The sequence below is a fragment of the Phodopus roborovskii genome, unplaced genomic scaffold (assembly GCF_943737965.1).
Source record: "Phodopus roborovskii unplaced genomic scaffold, PHOROB, whole genome shotgun sequence".
In the NCBI taxonomy this organism is placed as follows: Eukaryota; Metazoa; Chordata; class Mammalia; order Rodentia; family Cricetidae; genus Phodopus; species Phodopus roborovskii.
The window spans coordinates 4534291-4562033 of record NW_026126461.1 but is presented as its reverse complement, the minus strand read 5'-3'; the positions used below and the strand labels follow the sequence as shown (position 1 = coordinate 4562033).

The window sequence follows — 27743 nt, the reverse complement described above, 5'->3', positions numbered from 1 at the left end:
AAAACCCAAAACAAACAAACAAACAAAAAACCCAGAGAATCAGGTTAGAAGACTCTCTGCCATAGGCCTGGAATCCTATCTGACAATGTTCTTAGCTTCTGGGTCTGGGATGCTGGTGGTCTGCTGAGAATCCAAACAGTTTTTATCTACTAGTGATAAGATGTTAGTTCCAACACAAGGAACTGGGCAAGCAGCCAATTGTAGGGCTACAGCTAGCCTGAGATAAAGTTTTAGGCCTCTAGACCTGCAACATTCCAGCCGCTGCACACACAGCAGCTAATCAGCCAGTCTTTGCAGACAGCCTCTTTCCAGGAGTTTTGCTCACACTCTCCACCCGCTTGCCTCCCCTTCCCAAGTGTGATGTCTGCCTTTTCTCCCTTTAAAGTGGAGATGGTGCTCTAAGGGCACCCTTAGGATCCAGACCAGGTCACATGACACTGGCTGTGGCTCCTCCCTCCTCACAGACACCACAGGCCCTCTGCTCAGAGCACTTCCTACAAATCTCTAGCTATGAACTTCCAGAAGGGACACATCAGAGGGCCTGCTGCACACACATGCATGCACGCACTTCCTCTCCAGCTTCTCTGTGCCCTGCAGAGACTCAGCAGCTTAGTTGCTATGCACTAAAGCCTTCCCAATCTTCAGGACTTATAAGGAGGGGCCCAGTTCCTCCTCAGAGCCCTCTGTTTCCTGTCTGTCATGCTATTGTTATCAGACTTGGAGGTACCCAACCTGTGCCAAGGAAGGTTGACCAACCATCCTTAATAAGCCAATGAAAAGAACCAAATTAAAAGTGGAAAGCAGAAATCGGAGAGTTATTCAATGTGGCTACATTGGGAAGAAGGGAAAAGAGGTCCAGCTCACCCTCAAGCCAGTCTGCAGCAAGATCAGAGCTTAAATAGAAGGCCGAGGATAGGCACATCTAGCAGTCCCAGACAGGTGTGGTCCTGTCCACCACTGACCCATGCTCATCTGAGCTTCGGTCTCATATTTTAAGGTGGTCTGGCATATTAGAAATCTCTTTCCTGGCTATGTGTTCCCCAGGATGAGATTCCTGAGGGAATCCCCACTTCTTCCGGGTCCACAGTTTCAACAGTTTAATAATCAGATTGAAAGTTACCTATTAACACTGCGGCCCTGAGTCTTGAACTCTCCTTGGAGCCCCAACCATGCTGTTGTGAGTTCATCTGCCCATCTTCCTTCAGCCTAGAGTTTCTTCTGGGGATTCTCCAGCCCTACCTAGGCAATTACCTGCCCCAGGGTACACCATTCCCAGGCTCTGGCCCCTGGCCCTGCCCACCTGGGATGCCTCCTCGACTTGAGCTGTTTGTATAAAGAGTTAAGAAGTGAGCTCATATAACCAAGGAGCTGTTGTGCAAATCTGTGATGCTTTCAGGTATAAGCTGTAACAGGCAAGACCCGGAAATGGATGAGATTCTGGGCTGCAGCTGGGTGAGGCCAGTAGAGAACTAGAATGTGACTTCTAGCCTACTCCGGCCCAGGTGATCACATGATCATGTGGGGACTTTGCTCTGGGGTTTGCAGGAAGAGTAGAGGCCTAACCTGCAGGCTGGGACCCTGGCAGGAACGGCTGCCTTCCTATTTCCTCTGCTCCACTGCTGGTTGTCCAGTGGTACACAGCTCCTCCCATCTTGCCCTGGCAGGCCCCTGACCAGTCCATCCAGCACCTAAGGGCAGCACAGCCAGTGGGAGGGAGGAGGGTTTGAAAGGGAACCAGCTGGGGTCCTGTGGGATGATGGTCTGTCGTGCTTCCTCAAAGTGAACAGGTGAGTCATTGTTTTAACCGGACTTTGCAGGGTGCTGTGTGTGTGTGTGTGTAAGTGTGTACGTGCATGCAGATGTGTAGCTCTGTGTTCTCAGGAGCTTAATCAGAGGCAGAGCTGAAACAATACACTCCTTGTGTTTGTTCGTGGCCCACAGTGTCCTTGTTTGGATCACAGGTGGTTCCCGAGGTCGTATTCTGGGAAGGAAATAGCATTTGAATTTTCCTTGAACATAAACTGCCAGTGTGAGGAGACGCCTTCTAACGAGGCCTCTTTCAGATGGCAGCAGAGGCTCAAGCAATAACAGGAGCTTGGCAGACATTCTTCCAAAACTTCCTTCTAATCTGCAGTGTGCTTTGTCTCTCATATCAACTGCCACATTGTTCTGAATGAACGGCTTTGAGGACCTGGGCAAGGAGGACGGGGTACAGCCTCACCGAACTCCCTCCTTCCTTGCCCGGTTTTTCCTTTGGCGAAAGAGAGGCAGGCTTGTGACAGCTGGAGAAGCTACCACGTGGGGATGAGAAGAGACTCCTACTCACAGCCTGGCAGCCATTGCCTTCAGAAAGATCTAGATTCTAGGGGGGGGGGCAGGTACCACACTTCCACTTTTCTCTCAGTACAGAGAGTTCCAGCTGCTACTGTTGGAAACCTGCATCACAGAGTCACTCAAAAAGCAATATGAAAGCATCTACTGTGGTCTTATCTACAACAGAGAAAAGTAATTAATATTAAAAAAAAAAAAAAAAAACCAACCCAGTAGTGGGGAAATGAGCCATTTAAGTGAGATAATTTGTAGGAATGTGACAAAGCTGTGCAGACACTGCAGTTGATGTTATGACCAAGCTTTATGCTTTTAGGGCAGAGTATATGATCACATTAAAGCTCTAGGATTATTTATTTAGCTGTTTTGTTGTTTTCCTTTTGTATTTTGAGATAGGATCTTCTATGTAGCCCAGAATGGCTTGAAACTTTTGGCAATCCCCTGCTTCGGCATCCTGAGTGCTGAACACATCCGCACTGGTTTGGAGGTGCCAAGGCAGAGTTCCCCTGTACCGTCCTGAGGCTGACTGTCCATCTTGCCACTCCACCAGCAGCTAGACCCAGCTAGTGCCTCGGGAGTCCCGGAGAGCATAAAAACAGCAGTCTCCAGTTCCGGCTGTGCCTGGAGAATCTCCTGGGCCTTTGTCCCACGGGGGTTGTGCCAGGCCCTTAGACTTCCTCCTCCTCTTTGGCAGGTGTCTTTGTGCGGGATCAGGTGGGCTCAGAGAACGTACCCGCCTCGTCTCTCTCTGGAGGCCCTGGCAGCTGGGCTCTCAACAGCCCTGTCTGAACTATATATGTACAGGCGGGTCCCACAGTGACCCGTGCAGGGTCTTCAATGCCAGCTGGCAGCTCTGTCCCTTTCTGCAAGTACACCAGGCACTTGTCCAACAAGCATCTGGAACGGGAGTATGACTGGCATGGGAGCCCAGGGCAGAAAGCACGTCAATCCAGTTAGACTCTGTGGAGCCACTTCCGGGTTCATTCAGGAGAGAGTGAGCGCCTACTGTTCCCTCGGCGCCTCAGCTCCCTCAGTGGCTGGGACAAGCTCATTGAAGGAAATCCAGCTGCAGGGTGGTGGTCACAAACCAGTGTGAAAGTTGAGCCACTGATGCCATAGGCCACTTCAACCAAGGGGAACTGGGAGTGAGGCCCCATGATGGCTGGCCTGTGGTCTATGTTGTTGGTTGTTGGGGGTGGAGACACGGTGGAGGAGCTAGGGTGGTAGGTATTGCATCAGGCAGGAGACTGTTGCTGATGAGAGTGAGCAGGACCAGAGCTTTAGTAAGGAAGAGCCCGACCTGTTTGGTGTGGAGTTGACAGATGGCTCCTGGCAGTGCCTGGGCTCCAAGACAGCGTGTGCTTCCTGGTCCTTATTCAGGATTCTGGACTCCGGCTTGCCATTAGGCACAAAGGGTAGAGTTTCTGGGTGGAGGCTGCCAATATTACTCTTGGAGGCTGACTGCTCTCTCTCTCTCTCTGTCTCTGTCTCTCTCTCTCTCTCAGTTCAGTCAGATACTTCAAAACATAGGTGGTGGGTAAAATATTTATCTTGTCCATCCACCTTTCAGGCAACTGATTCATCCACCATCCACTCTAACCAATCACCCACCCACTTAACCACCTATTCACCTATGGATTTACCCACCAATCCTCCCACCCATCCATCCGTCTGCCCATCCATCCATCCATCCATCCATCCATCCATCCATCCATCCATCCATCTGCTTACTCACCTCCATCTATGCAACTATGCATGCAGCTGTCTTTCTACGTATCATTTGTCCATCTACCCACCCACAGATCCATTCACTCACTCTTGCATCCATCAACTCACCCATGTATCCACCACTACATGCATGCATGCATCCATCCATCCATCCATTGCTTAGACATGTGCTGAGCACCTACTATGTGCTAGACATTGCTGCCAGACTTGAAAGAAACAAAGGCAATTCTAGAAGTGGCTCTTGGACTTGGCTTTGGTCATCTGCATTTTAATTTTGAGTTAGTTAATTTTTGTGATGTTGTGATGTTGGGTTGTCTTAGTTAGGGTTTTATTGCTGTGAAGAAACACCATGACCATGGCAGTGTTTATAATGGAAAACATTTAATTGGGGCTGGCTTGCAGTTCAGAGGTTTAGTCCATTATCATCATGGCAGGGAGCTTGTTGGCACACAGGCAGACACGGTGCTGGAGAAGGAGCTGAGAGCTCTACATCTGGATCCATAGGCAGTAGGAAGAGACAGTGACCATAGGCCTGGCTGGAGCTTCTGAGACCTCAAAGTCTGCCCCCAGCAAGGCCACACCTACTTCAGCAAGGCCACATCTCCTAATAGTACCACTCCCTATGGGCCTATGGGGCCATTTTTACTCAAACCACCAGATGGGCGAATAGGGTTTTAAAAAGCATTAAAAAACTACTTAGTTGTTTCTGATCCTGCCCTGAAACCAGTGCACGGGGAAGCTTTAGAGGTCCCTTGAGAAAGGCCACAAGCCTACTGTGCTGCTGGTCACTGCTGTGCTGCTGGCCTGAGCGCCTCCCAGTGGCAGAAGGAAACCTAGAGCATTCTCTCTAGGACTCCAGCTAACTCTCTCTACAATTGCTCCTTGGTATTAGGATTCTGTGAGACCTCGTGTCTGTGTTACGTCTTTTCTTCTGTCACCGGAGTCTCACGTGGTCTGTGCTGTGGTTCCTGTCTACCTTCCCTTTACCTCCCCACTCTGTTCCCACCCAGCCTTTGCCCACTGTGGTGTCAGAAAGGCTGTATTTGAGAGACTGGCCACCCATAATGGGCGTAGACATTAATTAGGGGACATTCCTAGAAGTGGTCCAGAGAGTAAACAGGAGGAATGACACCACAGTCACTCCATTTTTCAATCACTTTATGACACTGCAGAACCAGGCGGTGGGGGTGGGGCTGTGAACATAAAAAAGAGACGACCAGGTATTGTCAGCCTTCTCTGGGTTGGGGACGCCACACTCAAAAAACTTCTTGCCCTGTGCTGTTTATGTGAGATGAGACTTCTGTTCTGGACCTTGGCCCCATGCAGAGCTCACGGGAATATATGTGGCCACGGCAGCACAGGGAGGTCACCAGCAATAGGCCCGGGACACAAGAAACCTCATGTCTTCACACGTGGTTTGGAAAGGAAGATGCCAGGTGTGGTGGCGCACGCCTTTAATTCCAGCACTAGAAAGGCAGAGGCAGGCGGATCTCTGTGAGTTCAGGGTCAGCCTGGTCTACTGATTGAATTCCAGGGCAGCTGGGACTACATAGAGAAACCCTGTCTTGGAAAGAAAGAAAAGAAAGAAAGAGAGAGAGTTCACCGGTCTATGGAGTTTCCTTGGGAGCTTGGGAGTTCCGGTGAGAGTGAGTGCCGGGCTCACAGCTCCTGCACAGTCTGACATGTGCCTGGAAGCTGCTGTCCTTAACGTCACACAGGGCTTCTGGGTTTTTACTGCAGAGCTGGGCTCTGGGGCCTCAAAGACAACAGAAAGGATGAGTGTGTTGAAGTCCTTGAGACACAGATATCTGCCCCCTGCCTCGTGCCTGGCTTCCTTCCTCTCTTCCTCCCTCCTTCCCTCCCTCACTCCCTCCATCCCCTCCTCCCTCTTGTTTGATGGAGTCTTACTGTGTAGACTAGACAGATCTCAAATTTGGCATCCTCCAGCCTCAGCTTCGGGCACGCTGGGATTGTAGGTGTATCTTACCATTCCTGGCCCTAGATGACTCCCCTTGTACTACAGAGCGAAGTTTTAAGGGGAAAACAGAGGATCTGAGGGAAAAGGCAAGTCCTGGGAAGCATAGGCTGACATAGACAGGAAGAGAGCCGCACCCGCTTGGGTCTGGGAGGTCTGACTTTAATCCAGGAACAATGGAGAGGTGTGCAGGTGCTTTTGACCTCCCTGTGTGTTTGGGGTAAGTTTGTAAGCAGTGAGAAACAGGGTGTGAGCGAATTAGGCTAAGAAAGCTCATGTGATGCTGGTGGAGGCCCTTGCTCACGCAGCAGACAGCTTCCCAGCACAGCGGCTGCCTTCTATCTAGGAAGCACCCACCTCTGCGTGTGTGTGTGTGTGTGTGTGTGTGTGTGTGTGTGTGTGTGTATGGGTGTGTGTCTGTCTGTGTGTGTCTGTCTGTGTGTGTGTCTGTGTGTATGTGTGTGTGTATGTGTGTCTGCGTGTGTGTGTGTGTGGGTGTGTGTCTGTGTGTGTGTGTCTGTGTGTGTGGGTGTGTGTCTGTCTGTGTGTGTGTCTGTGTGTGTGTCTGTGTGTATGTGTGTGTGTATGTGTGTCTGCGTGTGTGTGTGTGTGTCTGTCTGTGTGTGTGTCTGTGTGTATGTGTGTGTGTGTATGTGTGTCTGCGTGTGTGTGTCTGTGTGTGTGTGTCTGTCTGTCTGTGTGTGTGTATCTGTGTGTGTGTGTCTCTGTGTGTGTGTCTGTCTGTCTGTGTGTGTGTGTCTGTGTGTGTGTATGTGTGTCTGCGTGTGTGTGTCTGTGTGTCTGTCTGTGTGTCTGTGTGTGTGTATCTGTGTGTGTGTGTCTGTGTGTGTGTGTGTCTGTCTATCTGTGTGTGTGTGTCTGTGTGTCTGCGTGTGTGTGTCTGTGTGTGTGTGTGTCTGTGTGTTGGACTTATTGAGGTTTCCTACCCACCTCATTCTTCTGTTGTTTGCAGGCCATGGCGCAGGCTGCTGGGCTGTCACAGATCAGCACTACTTCTGGCCAGCCCTATGTGAGCAAGCTGGTTCTGCTTGGAAGCAGTTCTGTGGGCAAGACCAGCCTGGTCCTTCGGTACATGAAGCAGGACTTCAGCAATGTCTTGCCAACGGTGGGGTGTAAGTGAGGAGAGCCCTGGTAGGGACAGATGGGAATGTGGTCCGCTTCAGGATGGCCCCTGTCTTAAAACCCAAGGCTGGGTATGCTGGGATTGCAGGGAGGGACTGGCTTGCCCATCAAGGGCAGGCAGGCACACTGTTCTGGAAGTGTGTGTAAACAACCTTCACTAGGGGTCAGGTTTCAGCCCAGCTGGCATTTGTGTGTATGTGTGTAGATGTAGGGGCAGAGGCTCGTCATAGAAGTCTTGAGTATGGGGGCTTGAGGAGGGCCTTCTTTCTAGCTGCCCTCCAGCTAGCTAATGAGGCTCCCTAATTAACTTTATTGAGAACTTGCTCTATGCCCGACACTATGTACCTAGGCTTCCCTCGCCTTTTCCTGGTCCTCACTGCATTCTCATGATTGTAGCTCTAACTTCACACTGCCTGTACAATTAATCAGCATCACATACTGACCTTCTTTCTACTTGGGTTTGGTCTACTAGATCTGGGCTGGGGATGCTATAAGGGAAGAGAGGGAAAACCTGTCTGTGTGTTTGCTGCATGTATGTGTGTATACATATGAGCATGCATATATGTGAGGATGTAAGTAAATATATATGAGCATGTATGTGAGCATGTATGTGAATGTATGTATGTGAGACAAGGTCTCACTATGTAGCTCAGGCTGGCCTGGAACTCTCCATCCTCTGCTTTTGCTTTCCATGTGCTGTGATGATAAGTGTGTGCCCCCATACATGGCATATTTTATTTCGGAGCAAGGACAGGTTAGAGAGCAACCCCACCCCACCTCATGCCTATCATTCTTGTTATTCAGTACCCATTGGGTTTTTGTTTTTGTTTTCTTAGCTTCCCGAGTGTCTGGTCAGAGGCCCAGTCAGAGAGAACGAGCTATGGCATGATCAGGGGTTGGGGTGGGTAGAGTTCCTGGTGCTGGGGCTCTCTGGGGAACGAACTTAAGGGCTGCCTTAAGTGTATGAGGCCAGCACTCTGCCATTGGCTATCTTTCCAGCCCTGAAGTTCAGCTTTTCGAAAGACACCTTGACAATCCTTAGGAAGCCTGGGCAAAACTAAATGACATTCTAGCTGCCTTTGCTTCTAGTCACTGCCGTTAGCTGATGTTAGAACTGACTGGTTTTTGAAGTCGCATGCTGGGCAGCATGTTGAGTCATTCATTAGCTTTGCTGCATTTCTGATGTGTGTGTGGGCTGTGATACAATAGTGGTCTGGGCCATGAAGTCTGCTTATGCCTACCCCTGATGATTTTGTCTCTAATTACTTTTTATTGAGTCACTCTAAGCATATAGAGTTGGAGAGATGTCTCAGAGGTTAAGAGTACTGGATGCTCTTCCAGGGGTCCTGAGTTCAAATCCCAGCATCCACATGGCAGCTCACAATCTGATGTCCTCTCCTGGTCTGCAGGCATACATGCAGACATAGCACCTGTATACATTAAAAAAAGACTTATAATATTTGTAATTTATTCTTTGAGAATTTCATCCCCCACCCTAACCCCCTCCCCACCCACTTCCATTTCCAACTCCTTCAGAAGTCTTTTACCTCATTCCAAGGGTTTAGCTACACCCCGGGTGGAAACCGATAAGGATATGAAATAGTTGCCAGCTGCACTTGGCTTTGTAGGGAAGTTCTGGCTTCCAGAACAGGCATTTACTCAGCCTGCATCCACATGTACCTAGCTGCCTCTCACTGGGCTGCTGGGCATAAACCGCCATGACGCACTAGCAGCCACCGATGGCCACGTTATCCCCAGCAAACTCTTATTGGCCTCCTTGCCACAGGTGCATTCTTCACAAAGGTGGTGGATATGGGCTCCTCATCTCTGAAGCTTGAGATCTGGGACACAGCCGGCCAGGAGAAATACCACAGTGTCTGCCACCTCTACTTCCGGGGTGCCAATGCCGCACTCCTGGTATACGATATCACTCGGAAGGTATGGTTACCTCCCACCTCCTCCCCCAGGCAACTGTACCATGTTTTATGGCAACCGCCACATCAACGAAAAGGGACCATTAAGTCCAAACTATTCGCCTCATTCAGGTAGCCCTCTTGGTAACCCCTCACGCCCAGAGTTAGGCTTTGTTTCTCTGCAGTCTCCTGGCGCACTTCTTACCCACACATCACCACCATCGCTGGTGCCAGTGTGCTGCTGACATGGCAGAGGGCTGTCACAGACCCAGCCCACCGCCAGAGGCCATCCATCTTGTATCACCGGGGAGGGGGTGTAGAACACTGCACACAAGGAGATGATGCTGAAGAACGGGACTCACGTGTCTGTGTGTTCAACCTGGCCTAGGGCAGGGTGAGCTTGCTGCCCCAGAGCCTCTAAGAGGAGGTAGGGAAGTGGGGACTAGTCATACTGGATAGGAGGCAGGAAGCCATACTGGGTACAACAGACTTGGGAGAGGGTCTCAGATAGAAAGTTCCAGTGGATCCAGAAAGTCTGTGTTGGGCACAGGTCCAGGAGTGTGAAGAGAAGGCTCCCCACATCAACCTCGACTCTAGAGGTCAGGGGAAAAGTGCCAAGGGATTCAGCCCCCCCCCCGCCATGTCCCCCCCCCCCCCCCGCCCTGTCCCACTTAGCCTATGAGGAGCTGCAGTTAGGAGCTAGGCTGGGGTGATAATAGTTCTCTCAAACACTCTTGATAAAATGGTGTCCAGAGTGGAGCTCCTGACCCCAAATGCCATCTGACCTGGCTCTCTGGTGTGTGGCCTGGTTGCAGAGCCCTCCCCTACCAGGGCCAGCCCATCCTGGCTACCCTCCCAGGGGACCAGAGCAGTCTCTTGGCATTGCATTCTGGAAAAAGGCCTTGATGTGGCCATGTGCCCTCATGGGACATTTGCTTTTCTCTCCTGGCTAAACAAGGAGAACTCCAGCATGGTTTCTGTTCTGTCTCTTCAGGATTCCTTTCACAAGGCCCAGCAGTGGCTGGAGGACCTGGAGAAGGAGTTCCACCCAGGAGAGGTGGTGGTGATGCTGGTCGGCAACAAAACGGACCTCGGCGAGGAGCGGGAAGTGACCTTCCAGGTGCCACATAGTGGGAGGCAGCAGGAGGGAGTCCTTGTCTAGGTGTACTTGAGGGCTTTTGAGACCTTGAAACATGTGCACCACATGCACGCATGTGCGCACATGCACACACACACACACACTCACTCACACTATGCTTCTGGAACTCATGTACCCACTTAGAGACTTGCACTTGCATCCACACACATGATCCCTCTACCTATGCTCATACTCTATATATGCTCATACTTCATAAGCACATGTATGGAGTCATGTATGAATATACTCTTCATAAGCATACACACACACACACCACATGCCTCCAAAGTCATACATGTTAATACCTCCACATGAAATCCCACATGGATATGCACTCATGGGTGCAGAAATACAGAAGATTCCATATTATTTTCCCTTTTGGTTGGAGAGTCATGTAGGAGGTGTACGTGTGTACATATATGCATACAGAGAACGTGTGTATGGGGTAGTCTGTGTGAAGAGTGTGCACACACATGTGACCCAGCATAACCAGTCTTTTATCTGTTGTCTTGAGGCAGGTCTTATGTGTTCAAGGCTGGCCTGGAACTCACAATCCCTGCCCCAGCTTCCTGAGTGCTGGGATTTTCCAGTTTCTTGTTGTGAGTCAAGAAGGGACTCTCGTTAAACATGCTGACTTTTTCCTTCAGGAAGGGAAGGAATTTGCGGAGAGCAAAAACTTGCTGTTCATGGAAACCTCGGCCAAGCTGAACTACCAGGTGTCTGAGGTCTTCAGCACGGTTGGTGAGTGATGGCTCTCTGCAGGAGTGTGGAGCTTCCCACTGTGCCTCTTCCCCTGGACGGCCTTCTGGTGTTCCTGGGGCTGGGAGGGGTGTGGGGAAGAGTGGTGGAGTGCTTGAGTTAGGGTTCTGGGGGTGCCGAGATTCCCTCTTCAGTAAGCCCCTGTTTTCTACAGCCCAGGAGTTACTGCAGAGAGCTGGAGACCGGGGAAGCAGCTCACAGGAAGGCGAGGCTGTGGTTCTGAACCAGGAACCTGCTGCTAGGCACAGCCAGTGCTGTCCATGATAGATGCCATAGTTTCTGCCACTGCAGGGGAGTGTGTGGAGGACATCTCAGCCCGTGCCTCAGAGGTCCTCAACCATCTTCAGAACAAGGCTGGTGGCTCTACGTTCATTCATATTCTCTGTTGAAGATGAATGATGCCTGAGCCCTGGAGGCTTCCAGATGTTGGCTTCCTTCATAATAACTGCTTGCCAAACCTGGCGGGAACTGTCCCAGAAGACTGTCAGCCCCTCCTTACCAGATCCCACCTGATTCCTGGATGTCCTGAGCTAGTGTGCCCGTCAAACCTGAGCTGTCCCAATTAGCTGCCTTGCTATAACACAGGACAGTTAAATGAAGCAGAGCAGAATCATGGACTGGAACAATTCTTTGATCCATGCAATGGAAAGACAGATGCTTCATCCTGGGGCAGCTGGTCCATAACTGGACCACTGTGGACCTGGGAATTGCCAGGGTTAAGGGGGCTGATAACAGCATCAGTGCAAGGAAAAAAATGGAGAGATGATGTGACCCTGGAGAGACAGAGTCTGGAGTGCCTGGGATAGAAGTGTCCCCTTTCAGCTGTGGGTGAACAGAACCAGGCTTCTATCAGGTGGTGCCAGAACTCTAGAGCCTCCATTGTATTGTCCATGTATCCTTCTCTCTAAATATTAAATGTCTTGACAATCTGACCACTTCACAAGGTTTCACTAGGACCCACAGCCTGACAGCCTTTCTGCATACATTAGACTGGTTTGTGGGCATTAAACATGATGGGGTCGCCAGGTGAGTGTAACAAGCATGGGCATTGATCTGTGTAGGCTGTCTCTCCTGGGGTGATTGTGGTAACTGCATGAGTTCTTGTCTTTATAGAGAATCTCAGGTCCTTGTGTAGGGAGGAAAGTCCCAGAGGGTCTCTCTTTTGACATTTGCTATGGCAAGGTGGGGGTATTTCAAAAGCGGCAATTGGCTTTTAAAACAAATCTTTGCTTCTGGAAGTGTGACAAGTGTTGAGTTTGAATAATGACACACCGTTGTTAGGTGTGGTGATATAATCCCAGGGCATGTAAGGCTGATGCTGGAGAATGCAAGGGTGTTCTGAGCTGCGCAGTGAAACAAACCCAGACAAAACAAACAACACAACTAACAGACGGAAACAAACTGCAGAGAATGCCACAAAATGGAACATTGTTGCCTCACCGAGGGACAAAACAAACACAAAACAACACAACTAATAGACAGAAACAAACTGCAGAGAATGCCGCAAAATGGAACATTGTTACCTCACCGAGGAAAGTGGCCCAGCTGTGTCTACTGTAAGCTCAAATGGACAAACATGGAATCCTTTTTCCCACTTTGCTCCAACTTCTCAGCCAAAGTGAGCTCCGGCTGGCCAGGTGCTTGTTGGTGCCTGGTAGTCTTGTGCCCTCCGATCTAATTGGCTTTGCCTGGGGGAATCACCCAGCTTCATGCCTTCAAGCTTCAAGCGAGGCTCAGTCCAAGGAGAGCCTTGTCTGGGGCTGGGAGGAGCCTTCTGGGTGCACTGCACCCCTGGAGGAGTCTAGCTTCAGTTCTGGGGCCTGGAAATATCCCTGACTATTTGGGTATTGATAAGAGTCCTGATGTAACCTAGAGGAAACTCCTGTGACCACTGGACAGATGTGGGCCTGGCCTCGGGAGCTTGTTCTCATGATCGGCAAGGAAATGTCAAGTGCAGCTTGGGAGAGTCTCCCCCACTCTCCCCAGGCCCATTTGCTAGTGAGGCCTGTTGATGTGCAACTGCTTCTCTGATGTCTAGGGGAGATGGATAGTGGCCACACAATGACACTTGCACAAGTGAATTAGGGAAGTGAATATTCTGGCATCCTGGGCTGGGCTGGCCCCTTCATCCCTAAGGTGTCCATCAGGGCTAGGGAATCATCCCACAAACATAGGAGCCCCATCTATAGGTAATGAGAGGCCCTGGCCCAGAAGACCACTAGGTGGCGCGCCAGTACTACCTAAGGCAAATCCTCCCGTTCGTTTGGTCCCAGGTGCCTACACACTCAGGTGTACCTCCTAAAAGCAAAGTCATTGCTTTGAGACAGCAGGAAGTGGGGAGACACCAGGGAGATTTGTGTCTGTCTGTCTGGTTGCCAGTCTTCCCTCTGTCTAGACTGATGAGTATTGCTCCCTTTGACACTCCACCAGAAAGCCCAAGACTGGATCTGGTACCATGCAGTTTCCTTGCGTGCTCCCCCACCCAGAAGGTGAGACTCAATGATGCCCTGGAATCACACTGGAGAAATCTCTTACAGCCGAGAGGCAGGGCCCTAAGCTCACGGTCAAGGTTAGCATGTCGAGGTGGGACCCAGGGCCTTTGGACAGGGGAGCAGTGTCCTGCTATGGCCCAGTCCTTTTCTATGACAGGAAATGCAGGGGCAGTGCCAGGGACACCACCAGGGGGATAATCAGCAGGACTCATTTTAAAGGACAGCCCACCGGGTGCTTCAGAAGGTCATTGTGACTAAAGAGAGCAATGAGATCAGGGACGGAGAAAAATTGTGCACGCACTCACTGACTTTTACAGGCTCGCCTTTTGTCTTATTCTTGTGAGAAATGTGCTGAGCCTTTTGGAGGCAATGCCTTGGTGTCTGCAGCTCACCACCAGGTATAGGGGACTCTAGGACAAGGAGGGGTAGAGGGAAGACAGCACACGGGATAACTGGTGTGTTCAGGTGGGATGGTCATCACACTCATCTTTCAGAATTTCCTGCATATTTTAAAACTGCTCCAGGACTGTGGAAAAAATGAATATGCCTCCACTCATCTTTCTGGGTAGGGAGACGGTCGCTTCCTGGAGAATGGCTGTAGAAGGCAGTCCTCCAAGCGTGGCTGCTGTCACCATCCTGTCCCAAAGGCTGCCTTCAACAGGATCCAGCCTGCACAGCAGGAGGGGTGGGGAGGGTCATTAGACCTTCATCTGAGACCCAGCCACTCCCGGAACCAGAGCCTCAGCTGCAGGTCATTTTGCCCCAGGCGCAGGTGGTTTTGGAAGATGCTGGAATGCACAGGGTGTGGAGAGAACTGAAGGGAGACAGCATGCCAGTCATACAACAGATACCCTGAGTGTAGCCTGACTAGAACAGCTTAGATGGCAGCCGGGTGACCCCCAGCTGAGGGGGTTGGTCTGTGGGTAGGGGAGCACTTTCTGAGCTGGAAGGAGGCCTCAGTACTGGCTGATGAGGCTGCTAGAATCCAGTGGCAGGTGAGCCTCATTGCCGCCCCAGCTTCCCATGGAGTGTCCCTAAGACTCTGTCCAAGTTTCCCCCTTTTGTAAGGACGCCAGCAGCGTTGTGTTGGCGTTCCACTTACTCTGACTCAGGTACCCAAGTAGGGTGTGTGTGCGTGCTCTCATTCCAAGGTTGCTTAAGGAAGGGCATAGAGACAGCATTGTGACTTAAAAGGGGCATATAGGATTCACATGATTGGGGTCAAGTCTCTCTGGGATTCTCAAGAAGCAGGGTATGTTCATGGTGGTGAGGGACACCATGGGTCACTGTACTGGTGGAGCCAAGTAATGGATTTGTCCCAACAGCAGACACAGTACTGAGTACGAACCTAATGGACACTACAGGCTCTGGGCGATGGCACTATGTAGCTTTGTGGGCTGGAATGTTCCGCAGGGTGCTGGGAACGGAGCTCTGGGGATGGGGCTCTGTAGCTTCTAATTTTTGTAGCAAACCCAAAATAGTTTGAAACATTAGTCTTAGAAAATGTTGAGAGAAGGACATGGGTCATGGCAGGGACGTTGTATAGCCATTCTTTGGAATCAAGTATCTTACGTACTGTATGTAGTGTGTGGTCCCCCTGGCTTCATGCAGTGTACAAGCTGAGTATGCATTCAGGGTGCCTTGGGTAGGTAAGAGCTTGTGGGAGCAAATGGCCAAGGAGGGGGCACCCCGTTTCTGGGCAGCGGTGTGGCTTTGGAGGAACAAGAATTTACAGGAACCCTGAGGTCAGTGTTCACTTCCTTCCCTCCATGCATGTTATTAAAGGACCCGATCAAGCTCCGCAGGGCCGGGTAAGGAGGGGGGTCTCAGCAGTTTTGGGGGCAGCCCCTTCTTGACTCTGAACTTCTTTCCTGGTTAACCCCCCAAGAGGGAAGACATCTTTGTTATCACACAGCTACAGGTGTACAGTAAACAAGGACAGCACTTTTATTAGACTGAAGGAAAAGCAGAGAAAAGGGAGGGTAGGAGAGACTGCGTAAAGAGAAAGAGGGTGTTGGGCCCAGGATCACTGTCTTCATGAACTGGGCTGTCATTCATGCTGAGAGAGCTTGGCATCTCCATTCAGCGCGAGGCAGCTTAGCGGGCACCGCAGGCCAGGTACAGTGACATCCCTCGGGGCTACCCTCCTCCTGCCGAAGCGGCCCACAGGCCTGATCCCACGGCCTGTGTACCAGGCTGGATTGATGTCAGGGGCTGGAAAGGGGAGAGCCATAGCAGCATTATGGGATGCATGGCACACACACAGAGTCCCTAAGCTGATGGAAACCTGGGCAATGGGCCATGTTGGCACCCAACATGATGAGACTGGCCAGAGCATATCTGGGCAGTGGTGTGGCTTTGGAAAATTAATTTGGATCTATACCAGGAGCGATATTCCCTTCCTGTCCCACCTCCACAGCCCCCCTGCCAAGTTCTTAAGGGATCCAGACAAGATGGCTAGGGGCATGGTGAGGACAGGGGGACAGGACCATTCTGGGAAGAGGCCCATTCAACAGGATCTTATTACCAAGAGGTCAACCTCCAGACTGCATGCATGGCAAGGTAGCTTTGGCTTAGGAGATGGCTGAGCTCCATTCAGGTGCTGGTCACTCAAGGCATCTGGGGGGGTTACAGAGGGGAGGTCAAGTGAGGCTGCCCACCATAAGCCAGGCACCTACTTCGTGTCTCCATGGAGTGCTGGTGGGCTCGGCTGGAAGCTCCTGGGAGGACCGAGGCTAACAGCAGCAAGCACACGAGCCACGCTCTCAGACTTGCCATGCTTCTGGCTTCCTCGATGATGCCCTGGAGAAGGGATCTCACGGGAGACGGTATAGCCTGGGGGTAGACATGTAAGAGTAAGTTGTATGTACAAAGCTGAGACCCTAGGTTGTTTGTGTTTGGTACATGTATGTGCTTGTGAGGCACACAAGTGTATGTGTTTGGTGTACATAGCTACACTTCTCAGGAGAGGTGTGTGAGTTTGCCCAGGCAGCTGTCTTGGGGCATTCTTGGGCCTGTCTGATGGGAGATGTCATTCTGTATATATGTTTCTCATACTGGTTAATAAATAAAGCACTGTTGGCCAATAGGAAAGCAAGATAGGAGGGACTAGGAGAGAAGGAGAAAAGAGGAAGGGTAAGGAGGAGTCAGCATGGAGAGACCAGGAGGTGGGGGGGAGACCAGACGCCTGCCCCACTCCCCAGTAAGGAGACTACATGGAAATACATAGAAATGGGTTAATACTTAAGACAGAGCTAACCGATAAGAAACAAGTACCTGGCCAACAGCATTGTATCAAATACAGAGTCTCGGTGTATTAATTGAGGCTGGCCCGGCGGCGGGACAAAACCAGCAGTGGGCGGAAAAACCTTACTCCTTACACCTGTCTGTCCATCTGTGTGATGAGCCAGGAGGCAGGCACCCAGATCTTGGTGGGGAGCAGGTTTATATGAAGGTCTGGGGGGCAACAGAGGTGGGGAACAATTTGCTCAATCTCAGAGGTAGTTAGGGGTTGGGACCTCATTGCCTGGTCCTTCTCCACACATGTCCCAGGATCTCCTGACACTGAAAGCCAGGCAGGCAATGGAGGACACTTAGCATCCTTCAAACCTAGTGAGTGCACACCCCACAGCCCCCACAATAACCCAGGACTTCAGACCTAGCTTGCTGAGACTCCAGACTGAGCCTGTGGTGCCTGCCTCTCCTCACAGAGCCCTTTTGAGTGACAGAGGAGAGGGCCACTGCTGTGTATGGGAAGGGGTATTCTGCGGGAGTACACCTCCTGTCCCCACCCCAGAATTTCAGATTCCATTAGAAGATGCTCCAGGCTTCATCTGAAGACCCTTTAGCTGACCTTGACTTTCCAGCCTTTCCTTGACCGTATAAAAAAGAGCCATCCATCCGAGTTTAAAATGCCCACTCCCTCCTCTTCACAGCACTGCTGGGGTGTCCCACACAGAGCAGGGGAGCCCCAACTAGAGGAAATGGCGGTACCATTAGGAATCATTATAAAGGCTTCATCCACTCAGGCTAGGTGATGGATGCCCACAATGCTAGTTGACCCTGGTTCCTGAGTCCCAGCAACCCAATCTCTGGAGCACTGCAGACCTGTCTGTCCACTGTGCCCTCTGGGCTCTGCTTGAGAAGGTGGGAAGTGTCCCACTGAGGGACACCTTCACCTGCCCTCCACTGTGGATAGACCTTGAGTGTCAGAGTCCCCAGGAGGGTGTGTGATCCTGGGCCACAGACTATGGGTAGCTGTCTCTGCTCGGTGCCCACACCTGGCTTCCCAGTAAGCCAGACAGGACAAAGCCTTGCAGAGTTGCTGGTAGACACAGCAACACCCACCCCTCTAGCATTGCCGAGCTACTCACCCGCTCTCCCTTGAGTGTGGCAACAAGGCTGCCTGGGTGTGAGGTGAGGCCCGCCTGACTGCTCACCTTTTATAAAGCAACACAGGAGGCAATGGATGCCCCCCTGTCCCCTCCTTGAGATGTCGTCTTTGCTTATAGCCTGCAGTCCCCAACTGCGACTCCTCCCTCATCAAGACACTCTGTCGTTTTGATTTTCTTCCTTTTTACCTTTTTTTTTTAAAACTCTCATCAGCAGTGTGATTTGTTCCTTCCTGAATTATATAATTTCATTTGGGCCAAGTGGCTTTAAAACACATTAACCTCCCCTCTTCACGCTCGCCTTTGGGCAGACTCCACACTTACGTGTCCACCCACCCTCTCAATGGGAGGCGGCCATCAAACTGAATGTTCTTCTCCTCCTTTCCTGCCTCACCTGAGCCATGGCTTCCTGAAATGGTGGCCAAGAAGTCCCTCACACCCAGGTGGGCGCCTACTACTCCAGCTGTCCCCTCAGCTAGCTTATCTACAAATTTCTCTATTCCATCCTGAGTCCATGACTTAGGACACACCAAGTTTATTTTATTTTATTTTATAAAACAAACAGAAGTTTGGTGTTGTGGTATACAACTGTGATCCCAGTACTCAGGAAAGTGAAGCAGGATTGCTCTGAGTTCAAGACTAGCCTGTCTAGATAAAACAAAACAAAACAAAAAGTGAAAACAAAACAGAGAAGGCTACTTCTATGATAAGAAAGTTTAAAGGTGCTAAGCAGCAGTGCTTTATCTGTAATCTCAAAGCTGAGGTTGACAGGGCTGGAAAGGAAGAGCCCGAAAGCTTAGCCAAACTGATAACTTCCAGGTTCAGTGACTCAAAAAAACAAACCAAAACAAAAATCAAAGCAAACAAACAAACAACAACAACAAAAAAGAAAGCAGACAAATGCTTGAGGAAGATTTAATCTCTGGTCCCCACATAAATGTGTACACACCCCAATCCCACTCATACAAAAAATAAAAACCCTTCTAAAAAGTAAAAGTAATTTACAAGCAACAAGAAAGAAAATTAGTGCACTTAAACATAGAGAAGAGCCCAGATAACGTGAAAAGGCCAATGCTTTCACTTCCGGTGTCGCCTTCCGGTGAGGTCGCTGAGCCTTATGGGTACACTCATCCTGCTTACGGGTACTGAACCTCATTCTTCCTACCATCGCATCCTGGCATTGTTAAAATACATGTAGGTCTATGCCGTTGAAAATGACTCCGTAAGATTCTGTCATTTAACTTGGACCCGTCACCACCACACCAAGAGTTACAGATTATATGAAATATCCTTTAAGTATAATAGAATATTCTTGAAGGAACAGTGCATGTGAAGAGACAAAGCAGGTGGACTCCCCCGGGTCATCGTTTCCTGGCTACCATCAGACTTGCAGGAAAAACATCAGGGTACCACTTCACCCTTTGGAGGCTTAGTCAATAGGTCTATGTTCTCGAGGCATGGCTCTCTCTTCCTTGGAGCAGGGCTCTGGCTGGTGGGCTCCTTGGGAGATCTGGTAGGAGGTGGGTGTGATAAGAAACTCTAGAAGGAGGATGGCATAGACTACTGTAGATTAGGGCCACAGAGAGCTTTAAATGTTTGCTTGGTGCCTTAGGTCCATCTGCAGATAGCTCAGGCATTAGCAATGGTGATAGCCTGGCCTCCTACCTTGGTAAGAACAGCCATGGTGGGACATGTTCTCATCTTGGAGGAGATTTCCCTGGATGTGTGCTCAGTGCTAGAGCCCAAGAGGACTCCCGTGAGACCTTAGGAGTGGGAGTGAGTGTCCTGAACATCTCTGTGGGTCTGGCTCTCTCTCTCTCTCTCTCTATCTCTCTCTCTCTCTCTCTCTCTCTGTGTGTGTGTGTGTGTGTGTGTGTGTGTGTGTGCGTGCGTGTGCGCGTGTGTCTAGGATCATGGGTCCTTTTTAGCAAAGCAGCTTTATCAAAGTGTAGTAGGGACATATTGTGCCTTTGAGAGTCCAAATGGAAGGCAGCAGGCAGGGTAGGAAGCAGCTCAAGGATCATGGTCCCAGCCCAGTCTCCTCATCCCATACTTGATGGTGCCAGGCAAAGGGTCTGCAGAATTGAGGGGTGCTTTGGGTGCCTGGAGATGTTCAAAAGGCAGGTGGCAAAGTGCAGGTGAGGTGTGGCTTGTGCTGCTCTTGTAGCATCCCACAGAACCCCAGCTGCAAACCTGGCCTGGGTACCTCAGAGCCGAGGAGTGGGTTGCATGGAGGTTTGACCACAGAGAGGGATCAGGGATCTTTCCCTACATCTTAGCAATGGGCCATGGACCCCAGACAGGAGAACCAAGCAAGGACTCTTAAACCAGCTTTGGGCACAACAGAGGGATCTCTCGTCTGGTACAGGCCTGCTCTAGGTGGCCAGCACCGAGGATGTACATGGCCCTAAGTGACTGCCCCGTGGGATGGTGAGCTGAGCTGTGGCTGTCAGACTGGAGGAATCACAGAGCTGTATCCAAAGAGACCATAGGGTGTTGGCCGGAATTCTGAACAGTTGACAGACAAATGGAGAGCAGGGGTGTGGGGAGAGGCGGAGTTTGTGAGGGTGTGTCCCGCCCTCCTGCTCCCTGAACTGGACTGCTTGTGTCCCTGGGCTGCAGGAGAAAACTGTTCCTTTCCCCACAGTTGTACATGGATTTCTGCTCCTTGCAGTAAAGGGACTCCCTCCCTCCCCGTTTGAACAGAACTCCTCGGCCGATGCCCCACCTCTTAGGCTTCCCCTGGCTTTCGTCAGAGCGATGAGGGCCCCGCTGTTTGGGGTTTTGAGGTCTTTGAACTCTCATGCCCTGTAGTGGGCCAGACAGTGTCTCCCCAGTTCACACCCATCTAGAACGTCAGTGAACAGCCATCTACGGAAATACGGTCTCTGCACGTGTATTGACTGAGGCGACCATACGCGGTAAAGGGGGCCCTACATGCAACAGATGGTGTCCTGACAAGAAGACAGCTGTTCAGAATCATACAAGGCAAGGGGACATGAAGGAGGAGATGGGGACAGTCAAGGTGTACTGGGATGGCTGTAATCCCAGAAGAAGGAAGAGACACCTACCCCTTAGCACTGCCAATTCCCAGATACCTTGATTGGACTTCCTGTCCTCTGAAACTCAGGAGGACACACTTCTGTGGTTGTCATTGGCTTATTTTGCAGTACTTTGCTAGAAGGACATCGGAAACAAACGTGGGACTCCTGAGTCGTGGGTTTCTGAGCGAGTGAGAGGTTTCTTCCTGGAGTTCATTCTCAGAGTACACTAGGATGTTTGTGGCTTTGGCCTGTGTGTTCTCTGGACTTCTGGAACATGACACAAGCTGGTGGGAAAGAGGTAGCCTCGGGAGTAGGAGACACCCTCCCACTGGTGGTGGGATTGGCTGTGGAGAGCTGATTACGCCGTCAGGAGTAAGACTGGCTCTGATGCACTCGGCTTTGGAAAACCTGAATTCTTGATAAACTCTAAAGCTGCCATGTGTGTGAGCTAGAAACCTGTGTTTAAAGCATGATGTGTCTAGGAGAGTAAGGTCCCCTATGTAGTGCACCCCAAAAGCCTGCGTTAGAGCTTGGCCTCAATTGTGGCACTATAGTTGGTGGTCATGGGGGTGGAATTCTGGGGTGGGGACATCAGTGTTATGGCTCCTGTCTGTGACACACAGGAAACTTGAAGAACAAGGTCTGTGGGGTGGGTGAGGAATCTAGCCCTCCTTCTTCATTGTCTAAAGTGCACACTCTCCCATCATACCCAAAGACACTCTTGCATCTTTCTGCCTCTCTCCCTCTCAGCCAGGAACATGAACATGCTCAGGGCCCCTGCTGAACCATCTCTTTCCATTCCGTCTTTGAATGTGACCCAACAAAGCCAAGAACCAGGGTTTAAGGATCACCATGAAAGGGTATCTGGGTGTCCCTCAGATAGAGAGCATCATCTGAGGGGAAAATCACATCTGTTTGTATCTGCAGGGTCAGAGGCTGGTAGGTGCCCTGGCTCTGGTCAGTGGCCCGGTGACAGTCAGAAGCCCGAGAAACTGCCATCTCACAAGTGGATCCACACAGGAAGTTCTTATTTCTCACTGGGATGGTGACTACAAGCAGCTGTGAGAAGAAGCCAGTGTGGGAGGAGACAATGTGGGATGCGAACCTCCTCTTTCAGGGCTGCTGAGACATCACAGGTTTCTGCAGAGCACAAACACACATTCATTTCGGTGTGCACTTGGGTTCATGTGCAAAGTGTACATGCAGATGTAAAATATATACTCATGATTATGTGACAGATAGGGATGTAATAGAGAAACACACATATACAGGTGTTCACATGGCGGGGGTAGTACAGACACAGACTTAGATATATGTATGTATACATGCATGCACACATGTTGGCATGCACAGGTACATACACCAGCAGATGCACATAGAGACATGTTCTGTGCAACAGACATACACACAGGCATGTACACTGACACCCATGTGAGCATGCACAGAGTACATGCCAGCATAAACATGGCACATGGTTACACACATAGACATAGACATGAGTATATATGAGAAAAAACACATGTAGGTGTGAATACATATAGACAATCGCAGGTATGTGAATATACACACAGTACACAGGTACACAGGCAAGCCCCTGGTTCTGTGTGTTCACATGTGCACACACTACTTAGTTTCTTGTGTTTGCTTTGTACTAGCCTTAGTCTATTCATTGTCTGATTTTTTTTTTTTGGTCTTTTGTGATAGGGTCTCTCTATGGCTGTCCTGGAACTCACCATGTAGATCGGGCTGGCCTCGAGCTCACAGAGATCTGCCTGCCTCTGCCTCCCGAGTGCTGGGATTAAAGGAGTCCACCTCCATGCCTGACTGCCTTGGTTCTTGTTTTTTTTTTTTTAAATTTTGTTTTTGCTTAACTTCTCTATAACTCTGTTTTCTCATTCACATGGAACATATTTGAAAACCCAGAGTTTTCAAAGGCAGGGAGCTTGATTTGAAGGCCTACAGATGGTTAGGATTTAATTGGCAGGCATGCCCTTTATTGTTTTCATTTCCTCTTGAGGGATGACCACCTCTAGCTACGAGGGTCAGGCAGTGTCATTCCCAGCCTCAGTGTGGAGTGTAGGGCATCCCTGCCCTAAGACTCGCTGCCATGGCCATGCAGACTCCATCAAAGGCGAGGTCCCCAACCTCATGGATGTCTTCCTGTTTCTGCATCTCTACCTTGTGACACTCTAGCCTTTAAACATGGATTTCATGACCATGAGAGGCCATGATTCTTGTGGGTCCCCCAGTAGGGCCTATACACCGAGAGGATGGATTGGGGTACCAGCTCCATTCTGTCTCTCGAGGAAGATGAGTTTACAGGATATGGTGGGTTCTTTGAGCTCCTATGTGGAAGCTCTCTCTAGAGCCTGGCCACAAGCCTGACTGGCAGCGGCCTCCACTCACTGTGGATTCTTCCCCGGGCTGCAGCTCTACCAGAGATGGAGAAGAGAATTAATAGATGCCCTGGATTATCTTACTCAGTCCCATCCTGTACATGATTTCAGAGAACACAGGAGACAGTGTGAGCAGAAGTTCCCAGGACAGAGATCGCTTCTCCTGGCAAGGGCTCAGGCCTCCAGGCCAAAGCACCTGCTTAGTGGCAGAAGGGCTAGCTGGGGGCTTGAGGGCTGCACCCCTCCCATCATGTGAGGCCTACATAAACTTGATTAGGGTCGGTGCGGGGTGTAGATTTCAGTTAAGACTTGCCTGCTGAGCACACATTAAATTCTAAGAGACAGCAAAGAGCTGAATGGTCCATGGGGACTTGTCCTTGGAGGAGGTTCCATTTGGGATCCAAGGCACAGAGAGACAGTGTTGTCATGAACTATGGACATGACTTATGTCCTGTGCAGAAGGCTGTTGTGGGGAGCCACATGTAGAGGACAATGTCTTAGGCCACATTGATGCTATGATTTGAAATACCCTTTCCCAGCCAGCGTTAATATTTAGCCTAGATAGCAGGTAGACCCAGACGTACATTTTAAATAAATACTTAGACCATCCCAAGAGAACTACTGCTTTCCCTGTGGCATGGGTGACCAACTCCAGGCCTTGTGCATGCTGAGCAGACAGCCTGCCACCAAACTACACCTCCAGCCCAAGGCAACTTTTTAAGAAAATAGTAAATTTGGAGCTCAGTCTTCTTGGACAAAGCTTGAAGAATTGAGCCAGGAAGGTCTCTTCTCACCCTTGAAACTAGAAGTAAGCTGAGGTAAACATTGGACAGTGTGGGTAAAACAGAGGTAGGGAGAGATATGGGGGACAAGGGTTGGCATATTTTGAGGTTCACATATATTGGAGGCTTGGTACCAGTATGGTACTGGACTTTGATAGGCAGGGCTTAGCGGGAGCTCTGTAGGTCACTGGGGGCCTTTGGGAAGGATTAAAGACATTCTCTTGGGGCCCAGTGAGTTCTCACTAAAGCATGGGGGATGGGGAGATGGCTCAATGGTTAAGAGTGTTTCCTGCTCTTCCAGAGGACCTGAGTTTGGCTCTCAGCACCCACATCCAGGTGGCTCACCACCCCAGCTCCAGGGAATCCAATGGCCTTTCTGATGGTGCCCACACACATGGCACATACTGTCACATACCACACAGACACACACCCTTACACAGATACACTTTTTAAAGTCTTCATCTGGCTCCTGTGACTCCTGAATGGTCCTTACTCTCCTGCCTGCTGAAATGATCTCTTCTCACAGAGGCTCCCACCATTACAAGCCTCTGCTAAGGGGTGATGCTGGCATTATGTCCTTGAACTCGATAGAACCGTGAGTCAGGTAAGCCTATTTTCTCTATAAGTAGCCTGCCTGCCTAGTGTTATTTCATTACAGTAATGAACATTGAACTAACACAAAGTGTGTTTAGGCCTTGATTAAGGGCACTTGTCACCGTCACCATGAATGTCTCTAAGATGAGGGCCACAATCTAGTCGTCTGACAGGCCACAGTGTCATGCTCCTGATTCAATACAGTGGCCTAAGACAGTTCAGTTGTCCTTGTGTCCAATGCTCGTTGATGAACTGAGGGCCTCAGGAGTCAAATGAGGATTTTCAGGGTCTACCCTCTGTATCCAGCAGCCCTGCCTGGCCTGAGCGCTCCCTGGAGAGCAGCCTTATAGCTTCTGGATCGGTTCCTTTCCAGATCTGAGCCTGCCCTTTGGCAACTGGGTGCTTAGTGATTCTGCCATTCTTTCCTCCTTGCTATCCTCAGGTACTTTAAAGAAATGTTTTCAGTTCTCCCATTGCAGATTGATGGTTACTCCTGCCTCCCACCTCTCTTTTGCTCTCCACTAAGAGTAAAAACATAAAGCTGACAGATGACGTGGAGAGAAGAGACATTACCGCAAAGATGTGTCTGGCTGTCCCTCTCTTCCCGTTAGGGTTCCTCTGTGTCAATGAACCACGGTACACTGATTTCCGATCAAAAGAACCACCTTCTATGCCTTTGGGAAAATAGAGGGGAGGCGCTTAATCATCCAAAGAATCCAAAGGAGTTCTTATCTACCTCAGACACTGGACAGCACCATCCTCTGTTGAGATGGTTTCACCCTGTGACACACTTTGCAAGGAGTACTCAGTGGCTGTGTGGTTACCAGTCCAGAATGCTTCTACCTCTTTTAAGAGGCAGGGCTACCAAGAAAGGATACAGGGCTACTAGGAAAAGGGTGGGGCCAGTGACCGGGAGGCAGGGCCAGCGGGAAAGCGATGGGGCAGGGGTGTCCCCTGAGAAAGGGGGCAGGGACAAAGCTTTTAGGTTGCTGGCCTGGAATTGGAGTTTGTGTCCCTTTTCTCTGTGGCCCTGGAAGAATAACAGGGGACTTAGGATACTTGTGTCAGGGGCACACGTACCTTCTACAGTGTAATTTTGTGACAGGGCAGGGGACCTGAGTGGTTCTGGGACTCCGATCCTTGGAGCAGAAATCTTTTAGGCCTGTGGCTGCAGAGCTGAGGGCCTTGGCCTCCAGCCTTAACCCACTGTTCGTGTTTAGGTGAGGGGTTTGGATGAAAACTGACACCTGTAGGGCTCAGGTGGCAGTTTCTTGACTGAGGGAAGCGGGATTGGCTCACAGTGCTCCAGAGTCCTGATGGTCTCTCTAGACCCATTCAGTGATGGGCTATACACATCAGGCCTGTGCCCTATTCACTTCCCTTCCCTTCTCCCCCTCCCCTCCCCTCCCCTCCCTTCCCTTCTCTCCCTCCCTCCTTCTACCCTCCCTTCCCTCCCTTCCCCCCTGCTTTCTCCTCTTCTTTCATCTGTTTTTGAGAGCTGATGTATAGCCGCACAGCTGTGATGTCATTCCATTCCCACGAGGGTGCATTCTAAACACACATTTCATCTCTGGGATTAAGTTCCTGACAGAGCTGTTCCCTGGATCACAGCATGGAGCAGAGAGGCCTGTGCAGACCCAGGGATTGAGCCCTGAGGCTCTGCCATGGTATCATGCTGGCCCTGAAAGACCCAGTGACGAGCCACCTTAGCCACATGCTAGCACTGAGATGGTGGTAGGAAAGAACCTGAAAGGGACACTCAGGGCCGGGATTGGCCTGGCAGTGGGATGCTCTGGCCTTGGGCTGAGTGTGAGCAGCCTCTTGGTGGGATTCAGTCTGTCACAAAGAGGATTTGGGGTACACCTCTGTCTCCTTGTTGCACACACTCCTGTGTTTGGAAGTTGGCAGAAGCTGTCCTTTAAGATTAAACCATGGTGTCCCAGAAGCCCCAAAACTTTAACAGCAGCTCCTCATCATCCGCTCTCTATGTTAACCCTGACGCTGAGGGCCTGGGGTACCAGCAATGATCTTCGGGTGAACTGGATATGTGCTGGGACCCTCAGTGGATGCAAAGAGGAGTCTCTTCCTGGGCTCTGCTTCCCATCTGGCAGGAGGAAAGGACCCTCCTTTGCCATACACTCCCACCACCCCAGTGTGCTAGCCCAGTGCATGGGGGAGGCACAGACTCAACCCTCTGAAACCGCAAGCCAGAATAACCCAGCACCCCCTTGAGTTTCTCAATAAGAGTTTTCACAGTGATAGAAGTAACTGGTACACTTCCATGTGCCCGGGACAAAGCTGATGTCATCATCAGGAGACCAGGCCTTCTAACTGCCTCATACTCTGTGTTTCCCGTAGGAACTGTTTATACTGAAACCATGGAAACACCGGTACTACCAGCATTGCTTGTACTAGCTTACATCCACCCAGAACACTACACATGGCCCTGGGGTGTCACGGGGGTCTTTTTGGGTGTTCTGCTGAGACAGGGCCTAGGGTGGGTCCCATAGATTAGGGAGCTGGCTGGCTGTGTTCCTTCCCTGAGCTCATTTCTCAGTAGCAACGAAACAGGAAGAGGAGTAGATGGCTTTACCTTGACTGCTGGGGGAATACTTCCTCCTCAGGAGATAGGGCACGGCCGTCGCCTAGGAGGAAGAGAACATCCCTGGGCGTTCCTGAAGTGTAATTCGAACTAATTTTGGACTTGGTTTGAATTACCAAGGTCGCCTGTTTTCTGTTCTCTGACAAATATTCTGAGTCTTAATGTGGGAATAATGCATAGCATCTTTAAATCATGCACTAGTGCCTATGTGGGAGAGAAGCCAGGGAACTGCCCGCTTTGGGTGGTGGGTTGGGAAGAGTACAGGGACCTGGGTTCGAATGGCAGTGCTGTTACCTACTACTGTATGGTAGAACTCATCTTCTGTGGACACCATGACCTTCCTCTGTAACACATCAACTCACAGCTCCCCATGGCTGTTGGTCCCCCCTCCCTCCTTTCCACGAGACCAGCTCTCTAAACATGCTAAGAAATCCATTCTCTGTCTGACATTTTCAGGA

General features: G+C 50.5%; 3 protein-coding genes across 4 annotated transcripts in view; 1 reads left to right on the top strand and 2 right to left on the bottom strand.

Moving 5' to 3' along the window:
• The first annotated feature begins 1620 nt into the window (after positions 1-1620).
• On the top strand, positions 1621-11916 carry Rab17 (RAB17, member RAS oncogene family). Its single transcript, XM_051190695.1, has 6 exons — positions 1621-1787; positions 7005-7164; positions 8961-9112; positions 10082-10207; positions 10873-10966; positions 11139-11916. Exons 2-6 carry the CDS (start codon positions 7008-7010, stop codon positions 11246-11248), a joined length of 639 nt encoding a protein of 212 aa, XP_051046652.1. The 5' UTR covers positions 1621-1787; positions 7005-7007; the 3' UTR covers positions 11249-11916.
• Positions 11917-15409: 3493 nt separating this feature from the next.
• Prlh (prolactin releasing hormone) lies at positions 15410-16295 on the bottom strand. 2 transcript variants are annotated; one of them, XM_051190693.1, is made up of 2 exons: positions 16137-16295; positions 15410-15690 (listed from the first exon to the last, which is right to left on the bottom strand). In XM_051190693.1, exons 1-2 carry the CDS (start codon positions 16252-16254, stop codon positions 15527-15529), a joined length of 282 nt encoding a protein of 93 aa, XP_051046650.1. In that variant the 5' UTR covers positions 16255-16295; the 3' UTR covers positions 15410-15526. The 2 variants fall into 2 exon arrangements, with proteins under 2 accessions (XP_051046650.1, XP_051046651.1); XM_051190694.1 differs by having other exon boundaries at positions 16155-16295.
• A 5479-nt stretch (positions 16296-21774) lies between these two features.
• Mlph (melanophilin) overlaps positions 21775-27743 on the bottom strand; it is a 31010-nt gene continuing 25041 nt past the window's right edge. The window contains exons 13-15 of the mRNA XM_051190776.1: positions 27277-27328; positions 25257-25357; positions 21775-22051 (exon numbers count right to left, since the gene is read on the bottom strand). Coding sequence (XP_051046733.1) covers positions 22025-22051; positions 25257-25357; positions 27277-27328 — 180 coding nt within the window. The 3' untranslated portion in view covers positions 21775-22024. The remainder of the gene's footprint in view (positions 22052-25256; positions 25358-27276; positions 27329-27743) is intronic.

Bases quoted from the DNA above. Each gene is read 5' to 3' on its own strand.
- Prlh (XM_051190693.1), bottom strand. From the start codon at position 16,254: ATGGCAAGTCTGAGAGCGTGGCTCGTGTGCTTGCTGCTGTTAGCCTCG. The intron at 15,691-16,136 runs GTGGGCAGCCTC...TCCCCTTTCCAG, and splicing joins AAGTAGGTGCCTGGCTTATG to CCCCTGACATCAATCCAGCC.
- Rab17 (XM_051190695.1), top strand. From the start codon at position 7,008: ATGGCGCAGGCTGCTGGGCTGTCACAGATCAGCACTACTTCTGGCCAG. The intron at 7,165-8,960 runs GTAAGTGAGGAG...TCCTTGCCACAG, and splicing joins TGTCTTGCCAACGGTGGGGT to GTGCATTCTTCACAAAGGTG. The intron at 10,967-11,138 runs GTGAGTGATGGC...TGTTTTCTACAG, and splicing joins TGAGGTCTTCAGCACGGTTG to CCCAGGAGTTACTGCAGAGA.